General features: G+C 38.8%; 1 protein-coding gene across 11 annotated transcripts in view; it reads left to right on the top strand.

The window, feature by feature from the left end:
- The window catches only part of PPP1R12A (protein phosphatase 1 regulatory subunit 12A), a 124,236-nt gene that overhangs the window by 44,377 nt on the left and 62,622 nt on the right, over window positions 1-17,237 (top strand). For all 11 annotated transcript variants that reach the window (XM_027454353.3, XM_027454315.3, XM_027454371.3 and 8 more), the window contains exon 2: window positions 185-315. In XM_027454353.3, coding sequence (XP_027310154.1) covers window positions 185-315 — 131 coding nt within the window. The remainder of the gene's footprint in view (window positions 1-184; window positions 316-17,237) is intronic.

Here is a 17,237-nt window from a genome sequence, read left to right as displayed (position 1 = left end):
AATCTGTGACAACTATTGCTTTTTTCTCAAAATATTCCTGTCTTGCTGTCAAACCCCAACAAATAAACCTCACTCCTGCATCATAAATGAAAATACTTATTTTTATCCTAAATATGCTACTTAAACATGTGTATTATTGTAGAACAGCTTTAATGTGAACTTCTTTCTTTCTTTTTTTTTATAGGCTTGTATAGATGATAACGTAGATATGGTGAAGTTTCTGGTGGAAAATGGAGCAAATATTAATCAACCAGATAATGAAGGCTGGATACCTCTACATGCAGCTGCTTCCTGTGGATATCTTGATATAGCAGAGTAAGGCTTTTTCTTCTATATTTGAATTACCTGTATTTTGCTAATGTATTGTTGGAGGGGTATGAGAAGCAAATAGCATTCATAAATTGTCTTTTTGGTTGCCCCTGGGACATGCAGTCAGAGAGAATGCTTTTATATTGCATTTTATTGTGTTTTGGTTATGAAGTGTACCGTGTGTATAGCTATTTGTGCATTGTATAAGATGTATACATTTAAGACTGTTCACGACTGTCACACGATTTATCAGAAATATTTTTCTTTTTTAGAAATGTTGCTATGGGGAGAAAGTTCAAATTTAGATTATATTTGTAGTCTGAAATATTACTCCAGGATAAGTCTACATACAGGAGATTGATAGTGCAATTGTATTTGCAGCCTTGAAACTTCTGTTTTTCAGGTGTGGTGTGAACTGGGGATATCTGCTAAATACTATGGCCATAAGCCAAAATCTTACAGTTGAAGTTAGATGCCTGTTATTAGTTAAAGCTTCTTTGGTACTGAATTCTATGAGTGGTTTTGTATTATCTTTTAAGCCTGTAGAGGGCCACTGAAGATACGCGAAAATCCATTATTTCCAGACGTTTTATGTCTTAAACGGAACCAATTGATCTGAGAAAATGGGTGGCATATTTTGTTCAAAACGAAGTTCTTGCAGTAAAGAGAGCAACAGCACCTTTCCAAAGACCCATCAGGAATACAGACTTCACTAATTCTGCTAAACATTGTGTGATGTCTGACCCAGTGTAAGACTCAGATGAAATAAATACGAGGTAGGGTTTTATCAAGTAGTAATGCTAGAGGACTACTTACAATGGCAAAAGATGGAAATTTTTATTTTAGGGGACGGTTGATTGGTGTTCTGTCCTGCAAGTTTGAGAGGCTTGATTGTTTCAAACAAGTTTTGAAGGGAAACGAAAAACTTTTTTTGTCACTTTCACAGGGAAAATTTTATTTTTTAGTTTTCAGAGACTGAAGTGCTTTGTGTATCCTTGTGAATTGGGACAGTGTGACTGCTAACTTCTGTAATCTGCTTTTCTACACTATGCAGATGCTGTAATCTCTCTTGCATGCATGTTGGAAGTGTTGACTTGTTGGCCGTACTATGACAAGAATTTCCCTACAAACCGAGATAATATACGCCTTTCTTCAATATAGTAGAGGTAAAACTCTACTATCCTAGGAATATACTATTATTTTTCCATAATAGGAAAATGTTGAGTACATGTTCTTCATTTGGCATTGCAGCCTACAATAGGCAGATGTTCAGGGAAGAAAGATGAATGTATTACCTTGTCCACAAGAACATTTTTCACTTTTGACCCATGTATCTGAAATCAAGAATAGTTTTGAAGGTTGTCATGTTTTTTATTCTCTCAGTCTGTGACAGGACAGGAAGGTTTGCATACCTTCCCTAGATGTCCTTTAAAGAAGTAAGGTTATTGAAGCATAGTTCTGTGGGATGTAGGACCTCTAAGCTGTTGGAAGTTCAGTGTTTCTAAGATGTGAGGAGTTTTAAGGATAAGCTCTTGAAACTGATTTCCACATCGAGCAGAGGGAGGGGTAACCTGACCTGAATGGAGCATGATTTAGATCTGGTGAGGCCCGTAGAGCTTAGATTTTCTTCTAGTTGCTTTTCCAGGAACGAGCTCAGCTTCAAATAAGTCACAAAATTGACAAGAGTTTGCAGCTCAGGCAAAACTTGGAGAGGAGGAGAAGCTGATATAAGAAATTAGCAGACATTAGGAATTTGTTTTTTATTTGGCCCACAGTACACACTGGGTTCAGCATCAGCATCAGTTAAACTGAGAAAACACCTTTCCTGGAAAACCTAAAATTGTGTGGTTTGTGTGGCTGTGGCTGTGGATAAATTTGGTACATAGCAGTTTTAGAACTGAGTTTTCTGGTTCATGGAAAGGTGCTTTTATTTTTGGATAAATTACGAAGATTGTATTTAACGTTCTGAAAAAATTACAGCATGACATATCTCTGTCCTTTATGATATGGACTGGCATTTTTGTGCAGAATGGCTTCTGTTCATTTCCTGTTTTCTTCCAAGGTGCAGAAGAGAAGAGTAAGGAAATAGAAGAGTAAGGGAATAACAATGCTTACATTTTTACAACTCATAAGAAAAATGTAGCATAGTACAGCATACTTTCATTTTTTCAGGATTTCATTTCTCAAAGTCTAAAATCATACATAAACATCAGAGCTAGAAAATGGGGATCTTTTCTGCTATGAAGGGCATTTCTTTGTTCATGAGGTAATTAAGTGACCCTCTAGCTCTATATCTGTCTTCCAAAGATGTATACCTTTGCAACCTTAATATTCTTTGTGTAGGTGCGTGCATCACTTCCTAGGCTTAAGGGAGGGAAAAAAGTGGAGGAAGGAAAGCCGTTGTTCTCTTAACATTGTGTGTGATCTCTTGCATGATCCCCAGGGCTCATCTATGAAATAAAACCAAGATGGGGCGGGCTGAAGTTTGCAGATCTGTTAATAGGGTGTGAAACCCTCCTGCTTTCAGAACACACACACAGAGTCATTAAATGTTAATCGTTTCTCCTGATGTTCACGTGACTTCTGCAGGATTATATTGGGATGGATAATGCACTTACAGAGTGAGAAAGGTTTCTGTTCAGACAGCTCTATAATTGAATCAGTGCCCCCTCACCTTACAGTTCAGATGGTCTTTCTACACGTTCCATCCATTTGCTACTAGCAACCATCTCCTATTATGTACAGTAAATGGGAATGACGGAGAATCACTCTCCGGTTAATAGGGAATTGTGTATGCCTATTCGATCCATGCAGGAGCTTTCCCATCTCTCTGTGCTTTCACTGAACACCTGATCATCTCTCACTCTCAATGCATACATTCCTCGTAAATATTCCCTGCTGCTGCTCGGGTGTTCCTGAGTGAGTGCACCTGTGTGATGGAGATCTGGGAGAAGTACAGGATATGTGTGTAGGGATATGTATGTACAGGAGATGTGATAGAGAGCTTCTCAGAAAAAAACAAACACCTGGATATCTCAGGGAGCCATCCCTTCAGCCATGTGGCTGAACGGCTCTAGTCCCGTTGCATGGGCTACAGCTAATGGGCTGCATGAATTTGTAGCATGGCCCCAATGAGTTAGGGATTGCTGTTGCCTTTGCTTTGGGTCATTGCACTCTCTCCAATGGGCTGCTCACTGCATGTGTGTTCCCTGTCCCTGGCATCCTGCACCATATCTTCCTGTTCTGTGGCACCTTCTCCCAGCAGCATCCCCTGCCCATTTCAGTTGGCAGCTTCTTTGGAACCTTCATCCTGACATCTTCTCTTGTCTGTGCTTCCCATATCCTTTTAAAAAGGCATTTAGGAAGTGTTAGCTGTGTAGAAACCTGCCTCAGGTGAAATAAAGCAAGAGGTTAGCCATGTAGAAATACAGCAAGATAATGTAGTTTAGTGTGGGACAAATTATTAACTGGTTGCAGATGGAGGGTTGTGCTGTATAAGCAAGTACTCTGCCATGGAAGGCAACTGCTCTTTTCTTCCTGGTGTTTCTGAGATCTCCAAATGCTGGGACTGCTTCAGCTGATCGGGAGTTCTTTGAATAGTTTGATTTTAGAATTTCCCCCTTAAGTTATATGTTCATCTGTTTTATGTTCATACAAATTAGCTTACAAGTAATTGTAGAATGAATGGTTTAAAGTTATTCAACATTGCCAAGACAGGTGGATTTTGTCTAGATGTCTAGAATATTCTCTCCATTTGTTTCTGTTTTTTTTCATAAACAGAAAGCTTTATATGGAGTTGTTTTTTTTCCTTCAATGCATTAGTATAAATTAAAATATCAGCATCAAATGCTTTGAAAAATTATAGTTATAGGGAAATAAATCTTAATGCAGAAGCACTTTAACAGAAATTTTGTGTGTGCGTTAAGATGGTATTTAACAGTGAGGACCCTTACATTTAGCTGTTACTGAAACATTAACACATCTAGTAAAACTGGATGGGTCGATGTAATGAATTGTTTTATGTGATAGATTTCCTCTTCAGTTTAAAAGCCTGTATGTTATTTCAGTGTTGGGGAATAATCAAATTCCTCTTTAGAAAGCAACAAAATGTAGTGGATTAGCAATAAGCAGTTCAAATTGGCATTTAAGAAACAGAATATTAAATTGCTTGCTGTTTACAATGCTTCGTGTTGTACCAGATTAATGTAAAATAAATCTGAAATGGCATAAATTTCTTTGGTTTTGAAAGAGTATGTGTTAAAAATGCATTTTCTTGTGGTTGTGTACCATGCCTGGTAGTGTGTAGCTGATGTGTTTTGAGTTTGCTTGTAAGTTTTCAGAGGCAATCGTATAGTTTTACTACTTAAATGTGAATGTCCTTTCATTTTCACCAGCATGGAAAAAAGTGCATCTTTCAGGAAATGTAAGAAATGTGTTTTTCTCAAAAATAACACAAAATTCAGTTCTTCAACTGACAGTTACACTTTTGTGCAGAAAAAGAGGGGGAGGGAGATGTCTCGAGGTAAGAATAGGGTTTTTATAATGAGTATTGTATATCATGATAGATATTAGTACCCAGTAGATAATGTGCTTTCCTGTATTAGAAACTTCACAGATAGCTTATGCTTTTTGAACTGAGGAGTGTCATCCAACTTAATGTGCAGGGCTGGGATGAACTTGAAATCATCAAATAATGCCCTTATATTTCCTTCCTTGTTGTCAAGTTGTGTGAAAGAAATGTTTGGTTCACAGTAACCTTTTTCCAGTTCGTACTTAATTTTCATCTATATTATATTTTTCTGAATTCCCTAAAATTTCTTTCTTTAAATGCTAAAACTCAAAACTCATCAGTTTGAAATACGCAAAATTGCGATGATCTTGCGTAAATGTATGATGAAATGTTTTCCCTCTCAATGGCAGCCAGTGGCTACCCATTTCCATGGCCCTCTGGTGTAATTAGCAAATGTGACTCTCTGCCAGCAGTTAATGGCCATGCTTCCTCAATCATTTGTAATCTGTGCTTGCTAATAAGTATTCCCAAAATACTGCAAACTTTCAAAGTCTTCCTAGCACTTTGAAGTGAATGTAAATTGTTTCCAGCACCTTACAGAGATCATCTATTCATTCTCTTCTGGGCTCTGCAGAACGGATGTATGAAATCTAGTTAATAAAGCCGCAGGTGAATCATGCCTTTGTAGTCTAGATGGAGTCCAGTCGAGGAATGACTCTGTAATTGTGTTTGTTTCCAAAGACATTACTGCTGTGATGTTTCTAATGCTCTTTCTTCAGAACTAGATCACAGAATTCAAGTGCTGCAAGATCCGCTCCTTGCTTCCCAGATTGTCATTGATGGTTTAAATTCTTGAAAATCTGGTAATGTTGTGCACCTCCTAAGATACTAATTCTTCGGCAAAAATGCTGATCCCTTGTTAAGAAGTATAACGCCAGAGAGAAGGGGAAAAAAACAGAACATGAAGATAACCTTTTGCTCATATTTTGAGTACTGTGTGTGGTTTGGACAGCCTCATTATTTAAAGAATATAAAAGGGCGCAGAGTTTCCTGTGTTGTCTCCCCTCCTTGCCCCAGTATGTCAAGCTCACTTGAAAAAGATTTTGTGCGGCCACTGCCTTGTTGCTGCCGCCCATCCGTTTCTCCGGGCTCCAGCCACCTGTAAGTGAAGCCAGCCAGACGAGTTTGCTGAAACCTCCGCAAGCCAGTGACCCGAGATCTCTCTATTTTAGTAACAACCCATTAAGACTACGTGAGGGATTGCTGTCGTGCATGCAGTGAGTGAGACAGTCCTGCAAACCTGCAGCTGAATACATCGGTGCTCAGTGACAGGTGCTTTACTTGACCTACTAACTGCCCCGTGGGGACTGCCATCTGGGGTGGGTGATAGTGGCCCCTGCCTCTTCCAGCTTGGTCCCAGTGCTCCTCTGGCAGCACCTAGTGAAGGGGATTCAGGGCAGTTTCACAACACACCCAGTGTGATCTAACTTGAGGCTGCTGCAGAAATAGGCAAACATTCCTTTCTCTCCCTGCTTTCCCCCCCCTTCCACAGGCTCGGGACTCTTACCCCCCCTCTTGCAGTACCTAATGATCACCCAACAGCGTGGTAACTGTTAGTGTAAGACTAGCCTTGGGGGGTTTGGGAGGACTTATTCTCTTTTGGATCAGTGAGCTGATCTGGCTTGCCAGCAGCAGTTGGCACAAATATGTGGGCAGTAAAAAAAAAAATGTCTGGGCTGCTTTTCAGACATAGCTTGTACCTCTGATCAGAAGCCTGCCTGCAGAGCACTGTCTGTGCTGAGATGGAGTCCTCTCCTTGTTCCCCCACGTCATAAGCCTGAACCAGCTGGTGCTGTTGAATGTTCTTCTGCAATATACAAGAGTGGTGGTGCCACAAAATAGCTTTCAGAGCAGTTGTTTCTAATCTATTTCTCTCTAAGGTTTGCTGACTTGATCATCTGGAGCAATCACTTACGGGAAAGTTTTTAATATCAACTCCTTTACTGTAACCCATTGTAATCCTAGAGGAGGAGGATATTATTTAGGCAAAGCAGACTGACAAAAACTTTTGGGAATGGTTCCCTTCTCCATTAGATTTCTTCTCAGTTACGGACTTAATTAACAGAGTATGAAGTGATATTACTAGTAATACGTCCATAAGTGGATCTTTGGAGGATTATAGGAAGTTTTGATTTGTGTGTGCCAAAGTGATGTTGGTGGTCTGATGTAAACCACATGCAAACTGTGCAAACTGATGTGGAGTTTGGAGTGATAGAAGTGCTACATGGTGAGTGAACGATTTTGTACAGATATAAGGTGCTACTTGGAAGAACACAAGGAAAGGCTAACTGGAAGAGCAGAATTAAAAGTGGTGTTCCTCAGGGCTCTGTGTTGGGACCAGTGCTGTTTGACATCTTTCTCAGTGACACAGTCAATGGGATTGGGTGCACCCTCAGCAAGTTGGCCAATGCCACCCAGCTGTGTGGTGCGGTCCCCACGCAGGAGGGCAGGGATGGCATCCAGAGGGACCTGTGCAGGCCTGAGAGGTGGGCCTGTGTGAACCTCATGAGGTTCAACAAGGCCAAGTGCAAGGTCCTGCAGCTGGGCTGGGGCAATCCCAAGCACAAATACAGGCTGGGTGGGGAATGGATTGAGAGCAGCCCTGAGGAGAAGGCCCTGGGGGTGCTGGTTGATGAGAAGCTCAACATGAGCCAGCAATGTGTGCCTGCAGCTCAGAAAGGCAACCGTGTCCTGGGCTGCACCAAAAGCAGCGTGGGCAGCAGGGTGAGGGAGGGGGCTTTCCCCCTGCTTTGCTTTCCTGAGACCTCACCTGGAGCCTGTGTTCAGCTCTGGGGCCTCCAGCACAGGAAGGACACGGACTGACTGGAGCAAGTCCAGAGGAGGCCGCAAAGATGATCAAGGGGCTGGAGCACCTCTCCTGTGAAGAAAAGCTGAGAGAGTTGGGGTTGTTCAGCCTGGAGAAGAGAAGGCTCCAGGGAGACCTTATAGAAGCTTTTCTGTACCTAAAGTGTGCTTACATGAAAGCTGAGGAGGGACTCTTTGTCAGGGAGGGTAGTGATAGGGCAAGGGGTAGCTGTTTTAAGCTAAAAGGCTTTGATTAGCTATTCAGAAGAAATTCTTTACTGTGAGGGTGGTGAGGCACTGGCACAGGCTGCCCAGAGAAGCTGTGGATGCCCCATCCCTGGAAGTGTTTAAGGCCAGGCTGGATGGGGCTTTGGGCAACCTGGTCTGGTGGGAGGTGTCCCTGCCCATGGCTGGGGTTGGAACTGGGTGGTCTTCAAGGTCCCCTCCAACCCAAACCCATCATTCTGTGATGAAAAGAAAAAGGACCAAAGAAACTTGATACAGCTCACTAAGGAAATGAGAAGAGGACTTCAGAAAGATGCATTGTAAAACTCACCAAACCACAAAATAAAAGCAGGAAAAGAAAATCTGTTCCCAGCCAAAGAAGAGCAACTTTCTAAAAGAATGACTGACTTCGTACAAGTTGACACTGGTAGACGTTTGTTTTGAGAGCTGTGAAAAGGTCACTGCAGGCTTTGAAAGATTATTTCAGTTAATGCATTTCTATTTGCTGCCTTGTTTCTTTCTGGAAGAAGTGATTGGGGAAAAAAAAAAAAAAGATTAAGGATATTGCAAGACTGTTTATTGGTCAGAAGAGTAAGACAGGTCTCTGGGAATGTGATAGAAAATATGCTAATGTGGTACTCTCTTGTTCTTTTTCCTAAATCAAAGAATGATGTTCATTCTTTGTCAGGAACTTAAAGGTTGCTCCTCCTCCAAACTTTTATTAGACGTCTGCAAGGATAAAGTTAAATTCCAGTAGGAAAAAAAATGGAGAAAATTGAAGAAGATAAGAAGATAATTGAGCTAGAATTAATTGGCATTTATTTTGTGAAATGTATCATTGCAGTGTTTGCTATTTTATACATGGTTTTGATGCATGTATGTTCCTCATAGGAATAATGAAACACCAATTGAATTGTTTAGGTTGAAGGTGAAATCTCCTTTCTATAATCATGTCATTATGTGGTAGAGTTTAATCTTTTCTACTGTGTAGACTTGATCTATGTTTGGATAAGAACCAGCTGGCAGAAATACATGCTGAGATATGGTTGATGGGTTAGAAGAAATTATAGGGCCTGATTTGATACCTGGTTGTTCAATTGAGGGTGTCTAGGAGCACTCGTCACTCTAGGATGCACAAAAACAGTGTGTGCTCTAGAGCTGCCTTCTTCAGCTTGGCTCACTGAATGCATCTCCACTTGTGCCCCATAGTATTTGATAATATTGTATGTTGCAGTTCTGTTGTTTCAGAAGTAAATCTTACAGATTTTTAAGTTTGGAAATACCTTCTTCAAGGCTATATGATTTAGTAGAAGGTATCTTTTTTCTTATAATATGCTTTAGCTTTTCATTGGGTCAAATGAAAAGTCAAGGGACTGAGGGCCAGTGTAAAGCTCAGAGCACTCTTTTTTTTTTGTCTGAAAAATAATTTAAAATGGTGGGTGGTGTCTAAAAAAACATCCTGCTTTGAGATGTTATGTGCATAGGAAAGATCTTACTTGTTTATCACACAGCATAGGTTTTATTGGTATCCCAAGAACAATTTGTAATAGATACCTTAACTATGACTTGTGAAGTTAATTAAATATGAGCAGCTGAGTGATAAATATGGAAAGGTGTTGGTTTTGAATGTGGTTTTCTAGGAGAAAACATGGGTGTGGTGTAGGTTGTCACTTCTTGCACCTCGTTTTCTTTCAGCTTTTAGATTAATGTTTTCTCTGCTGTGAGTTTGACCCTCTTCTGCAGCATCCAGTGCACTTTCTAATGACTCTAACGCAATTTGTGCACTTACTTACCCTTTCTTACAGCTGTGCCTCTTGTTGGATATCCTAGGCTACGTCATTCGAGTGCAAGTGATCTTAATCTGTGTGTATTTTTCTAGTCTTCTTATCCCTTACTGGGGCAGGATAAAAGCAGCTTGAATTCTTTTGAAATCTGTGTAAATATAGTGTGGTGTCTGTAGAGATATGAGGCTGCTGTGCATTAGTGAGAGTGGAGTTTCTTGGATACAGTTCAGATATGAAGATACAGAAATGCAATTTTGTTTATAAACAGCGGGTCTGACAGGATAAAAGTATAAAAAGGGAATTATAATTATCAGCACCTCTTAATTGCAGATGAGATACTACTCACCGAATCTTTTTATAAAGAATAAGTTTCTTTTGGACAAAATTTTCTTCAAGGAATTCAAAGGGCAGGTGCACAGCTGCTATGCATTGCAGATTGCTGATACTTAGTGAGGGCTCAGACTGCATTTAGTACTTCTGGGTGATGCTAAAAGCTGTACTATGAAGGTAATGTTGCTCCATACAGAGGTTTGGTCACTATATTATTGCATAAAATAATTATAAACAAGGTAAGTTCTATGGTGTAGTGATTATATCCGCGCTAATATCTATTTAAGTGCAGTAAAAGGGTTTTTCAGAATTGGTCTTGGTTTAAATTTCTTTGATGTACATGCCAACACATCACTGTTGGAGGAAAATAAGGTTGTCAGCTTAAGCCTATCATCATAATTTCTGCTATAATAAAAAGAAACAGTTAAAAATCAGTATCTGTGGTGCTACTGTAGTCAAATCTAGCAATGCTACTTTTAGTACAAGGCAGGAGGGATGATGCACGCTAGCTGTGTGATGACCTCTTTCTGGTGAGCAGTTAGTTGAGGAGAGTGGGCAGCAGCAACATTTCCTTCTTCCTCCTCCTCTTCTGCTTCCATGCTGTTGTTGGCTCTTTTCAACCAGTATAACTCAGTCCTAGATACTCACCTTGGTGATGCTTCCTTAGAACACCATAAATGCTTGCAAATTTACTACAGGAAAGCATCCTGAGCACAGAGAGCATCATGAGTTAAAGTTACTGTACTCTTTTGAAGGGACAACAAGATATTTGTCAAATTTAACCTTCATTTTTTGCACAATAGAGTACAAGAAAAATAATCAAATTTAGATAACAAACAGTATTTCTGGAGAAAAAAATCAGAAAACCAGTTACCTGTGGTTGAAAAACCGCATGTATTTTTGCTGACAGATGTTATTATGTTTCATTGTTTCTCGTATCTTTTGAGAATGTTAGACTTCAAAACATGTTGTTCTGCTAGCTTAAAACTTGGTTGATTTTTTTTTATTATTATTTGTTTTGTTTAAAAAATCATGCTAATTTTGAAAGTATTTGCTATAAAATTTCATATGCCCAAGCTTGAAAAATCAGCATGCCTCATTAGCTAGCATAAAAAGTGTGGCTGAATTTTCAAAGACTTCAAAATAAAGAGAGGAAACACTTGTTCACAGAGTGCATAATGAAATTAACATTCAATATGTGCTTTAAAAATACTTTTTTGTTTCACTTTCGTTCTGTTCGACTAAAGTTTTTGCACTGTATTCATTCTGGCAGTACCAGGCTCCATTTTTTTTTTTAGGGGGGGAGGAATATGTTCTAGCATGTTTCCCTATATAGCTTTCTTCATGTTTCCTACTTCCCTCATCTCAGTTACTGTTTACTTTCACCTAAACACTGCTCTGCCACCCCTGGTATGTCTTTCCTCTATATGGATACAGTAAAATATGCAGGCTTAGTTGCTTTTCTTTTGCTGCGGGTAGGAATTTTTACTGTTCCATCTTTGCACAGTTAATATTTAGGTAGCCACCTACATAAAAGTATTTCTAGAGCTTATTGCTGGCTTTTTTCATAGGTTACTTGGAACTCAGGACTAAGAATAACCAGTTTCTGTTTAGATATTTACACTGTTTCTTCCATGTTCCTGAATACAGAAAAGGAAAACAGATGTGATTCTAGTTACTGCGCTTCCTTGGGTGTGCCAGCTACAGTGGGGGCTAGGGACAGCCACCTACGTGCAGAGAGAGCTCAGTGTTGGTTTGGTACATTTTGGAGTACTGTCTTCATAAATATATTTGTATGCATATATGTTACTTAGAATCAATAGAAAGAGCTATTTGCTGAGTGGATTTTTTTTTCAAATCTCCGTGGCATACTACTTGGTTAGCTGTGGGAGTATTTGGTAATTTTGAAGCAAAGGTGTGTAGCTATTCAAGATGCTTTCACAATAGCTTCAAGAGGGAGAATCGGAACAAGCTGGATTTGCTGCTGTCTCTTGTATAGTGAAAGATATAAAAATCTTTTCAAATTGGTCCATAATTTAGAAAAAACACACTCCGAAACTTGGATTCGACTAGTGAAAAATGAAAAGAAATTGTCACTTGCTGTTTTCTTAAACAATTTTGGTCATCTGTTTCCCATTTCTTTTTCATTTTCCAATTTCCCATTTCTTACTAATTTAAAAAACAAAATGCTTCTACCCACTTGAAATTCTTAATTCTTGTAGTTTGCAAGAAGAAAACATAAATTCACCTGATATCTCTGATTGATATATCAGCTGTCTAAAAATCTTTCACTCATGCATTTCAGGAGAAATAATTATCTAGTTTTGCCAAATAATCCTAATTGTCCGTATTTAACCTGATGCTTTGTGTAGGTGCTCGCTGATCATAGTGCTCTCCCAAATGAAAAAGATGTGATCGAGAATCTTCTAGAATTTGCAAAGAAGCATAACCTTAAAAATTCCTGAGTTTTATTATGGTTAAATAGTAGTTTAAATGGCTTCGTAGTGGTCTGTCTCCTTAAGTCTGCCTCAGCGTGATCCTGAATGTTCAGAGACAACAGGTTGAGACACAGCAGTGGCTGACAGCATAAGATGGCAGTTTGCAAAGTTCCTGAGTAAGACTTCCTGTGAACTTGACTTGTTTCTCAGGCCACTTGATTTCTTCTACATCAGTCTGCAAATCATTCAGCACAAAGTATTCTAGGCCCAATGAAATGTGTGTGGTTTTGGTTCCAGTATTTAACACGGAGCCTTCATTTTCTTCTTTAATACATCTGATACATTAAATACATCAGATTAATACGTCTCAGGAGAAAAGGCAACTGCAGGAATGTTTCATCTGTATAGAGAGGGGAAAAAGGGAAATTATTTGTAGGTGGTCACTGGAGAGAGTGAAGAGGCCCCGGCTGTGCAGAGCAGCCTGCTGCCTGGCCTGTGTCACCTCAAGGGGCAATGAGAACTTGGCCATCTGTAGTGACACCTGTGAGGCACTTGCCTCATGTTGGGTATTTGCTTGAATTTTGTATGATTTAAGTTGTGTTTTGTTTTTAAATTTGAAAAGGCCTTTCTTTAATCTGTTGTTCTGAGTGATTATGTTGAGCAGTGCACCTGAACGGTGCAAGAATCAGGTAGAGGCTGTGATCCTATCTCTCGATATCTTGTTACCCAGGTTGTGTACAGGTAGTTACTGCTTTGCTGCCTTACATATTATATATTTTTGCTGTAAATTTAACAAAACAAAAAGCTAAACAACCCAAAAATGGTTTTGAGAAGGGCTAGGCAGCTTGAGGTAGCATTCCCACTTTGTTCTGAGTTAATAACAGTGCTGTCAAGAATTTAAATTTGGAGTGAAACTCTTCTGGTAGTGGTTACATGAAAAAATAATCCCAGACTCTCCAACCAATAGAAGGTCTCAAAAGGATCAGGAGTTACAGTTTTAGTGTACTTTAACTTAAAAATAAAGAGCAATATTAAAATTGTATAGTTTTAACTTGTTAGATGTGGCTTGAAAGTCTGATTGTTTGGCCAGATTTTGATGTCTTTTTAGTAGTAATTTGAATGATTTACAAAGATGTACTTTTAAAAGTTTTTCAAGACGTTATTCAAAAAATACAGCAAAATAAATCAGCAAGCTGTGCTAAAAGAAGGCAATTAAAGTATATATTCCAAAGATTTGCAACTTTTTAATTTGTTTTTACCTCCTGTGAACTGGGAGGCAGATGTTTGGTTTGTTTGTGCCTCCAAATGATTGCACAGCTGCTGTGAACACGGTGACACTTTTTCCATCTTTGGCTCCATGATATCATTCAGTTAAGGCTCTTGTGGAATTAACTTGAACTCCACCACCTATGGATTAAAAAAAAAAAAAAAGAAAGAAAAAAACAAACCAGCTGGGCTTATCTGAAATGGGTAATTAATTAAAAGCTCAAGAGATCAGTTGTGCTGTTGGTTGGTGCCCCACTAACATTAAATCTTGTTTCCCTGCAAGGCCAACCTGGACTTGCTTATTTCAAAAATAAGAGATGTTTTAGGAGGGTCCCTCCTCACATTTTTGGGGTTACAGGATCCTCCCCAGTGGTCTGACGAGGCAGCAGGCAGTGCTCATTTCTGCTGCTGAGCTCCTGGTGAGTCCAGCAAGCAGTTGTAATGAACTGAATCAGTTCAGGAGCCACGTCTCTGCCCTGCCTCTTGCTTGCCATGGTTTTTGTGACCTTCAGGTTCAGCAAGTACTTAAAGTTAATTATATCCCTAATTACTTCACAAACTTGTTTCCAGATATGGTGAACTGGGACAAGGTTTGAATGTAAATGAATGCCCCTTTCTTTTGCCGAAGTAAATAATATTAAAATGCTTTCTGAGCATACATAGCAAGCTGGCTGCAACTGAAGAAGTTCAGAAAATCCAAAGTTTGAGATTCAGAAGGAAATACTTCCTAAATCCCTGAGTTTGTATGTACTGTCTTCAGAGAGGCATCTTCCTCTCAGCTTACTTTGTGTCTCTATGTGCCTTTTGTTAATAAATTTTCAACCTAAAGAATCATCAATTGAAGATGATTATTCCTTTTATTTTTTATTCAGACTGTAGGCCAAGTTACAGGGTAAAATTTTTAACTTGCAGTTCCTGAACTTAGTTTCAGTAAGGACTCACTGGCTTTCATACAGTAATCTCAGAGAGTTATTATTTATTGTCTCAGGGATACCGAGATCCCATCTCTTTATAAAAAAAGTTAAAATGTACTTCTCATAATGTGATAGGAGTCTGGGTTACATAATAATGATTTTAAATAAACACTTCATCTTTTTTTTTTAAGGTCATTAACTTATTAACTCATTAGCTTATACTTTTATAGTTATTGAGGAATATGTAGCAACGATTCCTAACAGAGATTTCAGGTAGAAGTATTTTCACCTTCCTAAGGCAGTGCTATCACAAAAGCAAACTTGTTCTTCCAGCCTTACTCAGACTGCATAACGCTTATCGTGGAAACTTCAGGGTAAAAGTGTCAGGGACAATTTTGTTTTCCTGCTCTTGTCTTCCCTGGTATTTGTAGGATGCTTGTGCTTCTTTATACTTGGACCACAGCAGTATCTAAAATAGGTGCTGTAGCTTGAATATCTACACTTGAAAGCTTTGTCCCCATAAATAAGCATGGTATGGATCAAACTACTGTTCTCTTCTCATTTACTTATATTTTGAATGAGCACCTACCAGAATATTGTATAAATTGTCATATTTTCCTGAATTATTCTTTTATAGCTATCTGTTGAACATAGCTATAGCACAACAAACAAATTACAAAAGACGCAAATTTAAGTGCCATTCCAAAATATTTTATAAGTGGGTGACTGTGGGGGTCCATATTTTTTTTTTTTTTAACTTTTCTATTGCATCCTACTTTGCATAAAGCACCTCGTTCTGGACTTGGTATCAAAGGCCACAGTTTTAGACTTTTGTTGCACTGTTCCAGTTTCTTTTTCACTGTATACCATGTGGATGTATCGATTACGTATCAGCTGAGGAAATTAAAGTTATATTTTGCTTACTTACTTTAGAAAGGTGAAATTTCAAGTTGAAAGGAATAACTATTTGATAAAGCTTTTAAAAAGCAATTGTTTGCTTTCATTTTGAAATATGGATAACTTTTTAAATATGCATACATACCTACACAAAATAATATGCTGTTGCATCTGAAAATTTCAGTTATATAGTACTGGAATAACTGAAATGTCAAATATGTCCATATTCAAAGTCATAATATTAGTTTTAATTAACATTCAGCTTGAAGTACAGTTCAGTTGGAAAGTGATTTAAAAAATAAATCTGATTTGTAGGGCTGTTTTTGTACTGAGTTTTGCTCAACTATGCCTTAAAAACACGGAGCATCGTTCTTGATCTCACTTACCAAATCTGTTTTCTGTACATGATGCAGAGCCAGGCCACCTACACATCTGAAATGATTGTGCTCCCTTCCCGTGGCAGTGCCAGGTTTCCTAATTAAAGCTACCATTCTGTAGGCACCAGGGTAACTTCGTGCACCATCTGAACCTTGTCACTGCTTTGCTGAAACTATTATTACTGTAAAGGAAAATAAACAAATGCATAAACTTGTTCAGGTTAGGGACATCTGTTATTGAATGGCGTGAAAAACAGAACAAACATTTGTTTTCATTAGCAGGTTTAGAAGGATTCTTTAGAAGAGTTGGCATTTGAGTATTTTTTTAGACTGGGTATTCCTATTTCATTATTCATCCCTGCAGTGTGGGTAGCAGGGGGGGATCCCTGGATGGAGTGGCCAAGGGAAGGCTGAGAAGGCACCACAGAGATATTCTCATTTCCCCAGCAAGCCAGCTTTCTCCTACTTCTTCCATCCCTTCAATTCAAATGTGAATTTGGAGCAGGTTCACCAAGTCATTTCTTCATCAGATGGTTCTTCCTTTTCTGACCCAGTAAAACCAAAACCCTGTAAGCACATGCAAAGGGGAACTCAGTAGCTCCACTTCTCCAGCCCTACTGATCCTCCAACTTGGCTGGTCTCATTTTGATGTGTAAGGTGCTTTATTTTTGGATTTTACTTCAAAGTAAAAACCATGAAGTTGTTCACGTGGCTAAATAACTTTCTGAGGTATTACTATAGCCTTTTGTTCATTCCCTGCACTTTCTTATGCACTGCTTGCTCCTTTTATCAGGAGCAGTCTTATGCCCTGTATCTTACGCACTGTATCCTTTTATCTATATGTCTAGAACTGAATGAACAGGTTGAACAAAATACAACCACTTCAATAAGGTACGTATTTTCCTTGCAAAAGTAGCTTATTTTTTCCCTGCAGGCATTAGGTAGAAACAGGTAAAATCACTTTTTATAAGAACCAATTTTATGTTTATTTTAGAAAAAGGAAATTGAAAAGTACCTGAATGCTGACTTGGGATTTTTTTTTATAAGAATATTATTGTTGGTGGTTGACTTTGTTTTTGAGTCCAAAGTTTTGACATTGCTAGAAAGTTAGGTTTCCCCATTGTTTTTGCCTGTTCAGCAAATACCCTGTATAGCAATTATCTGATATGTAACCTGAAATGCTGTGTAACTCTCAAAACAGTGGAACTAGTATTGTTGAGAAATTTAGTTACTTTGAATTCATTTTTCATTCAAGCAGATGTTAATTCTTTAAGCTCAAGAGAGGTTAAGAGTCACAGCTATGTTCTTTCAAGAGGAATAGA

Source organism: Anas platyrhynchos, chromosome 1, assembly GCF_047663525.1.
Source record: "Anas platyrhynchos isolate ZD024472 breed Pekin duck chromosome 1, IASCAAS_PekinDuck_T2T, whole genome shotgun sequence".
NCBI lineage: Eukaryota > Metazoa > Chordata > Aves > Anseriformes > Anatidae > Anas > Anas platyrhynchos.
This window is presented reverse-complemented; position numbering and strand designations above follow the sequence as displayed.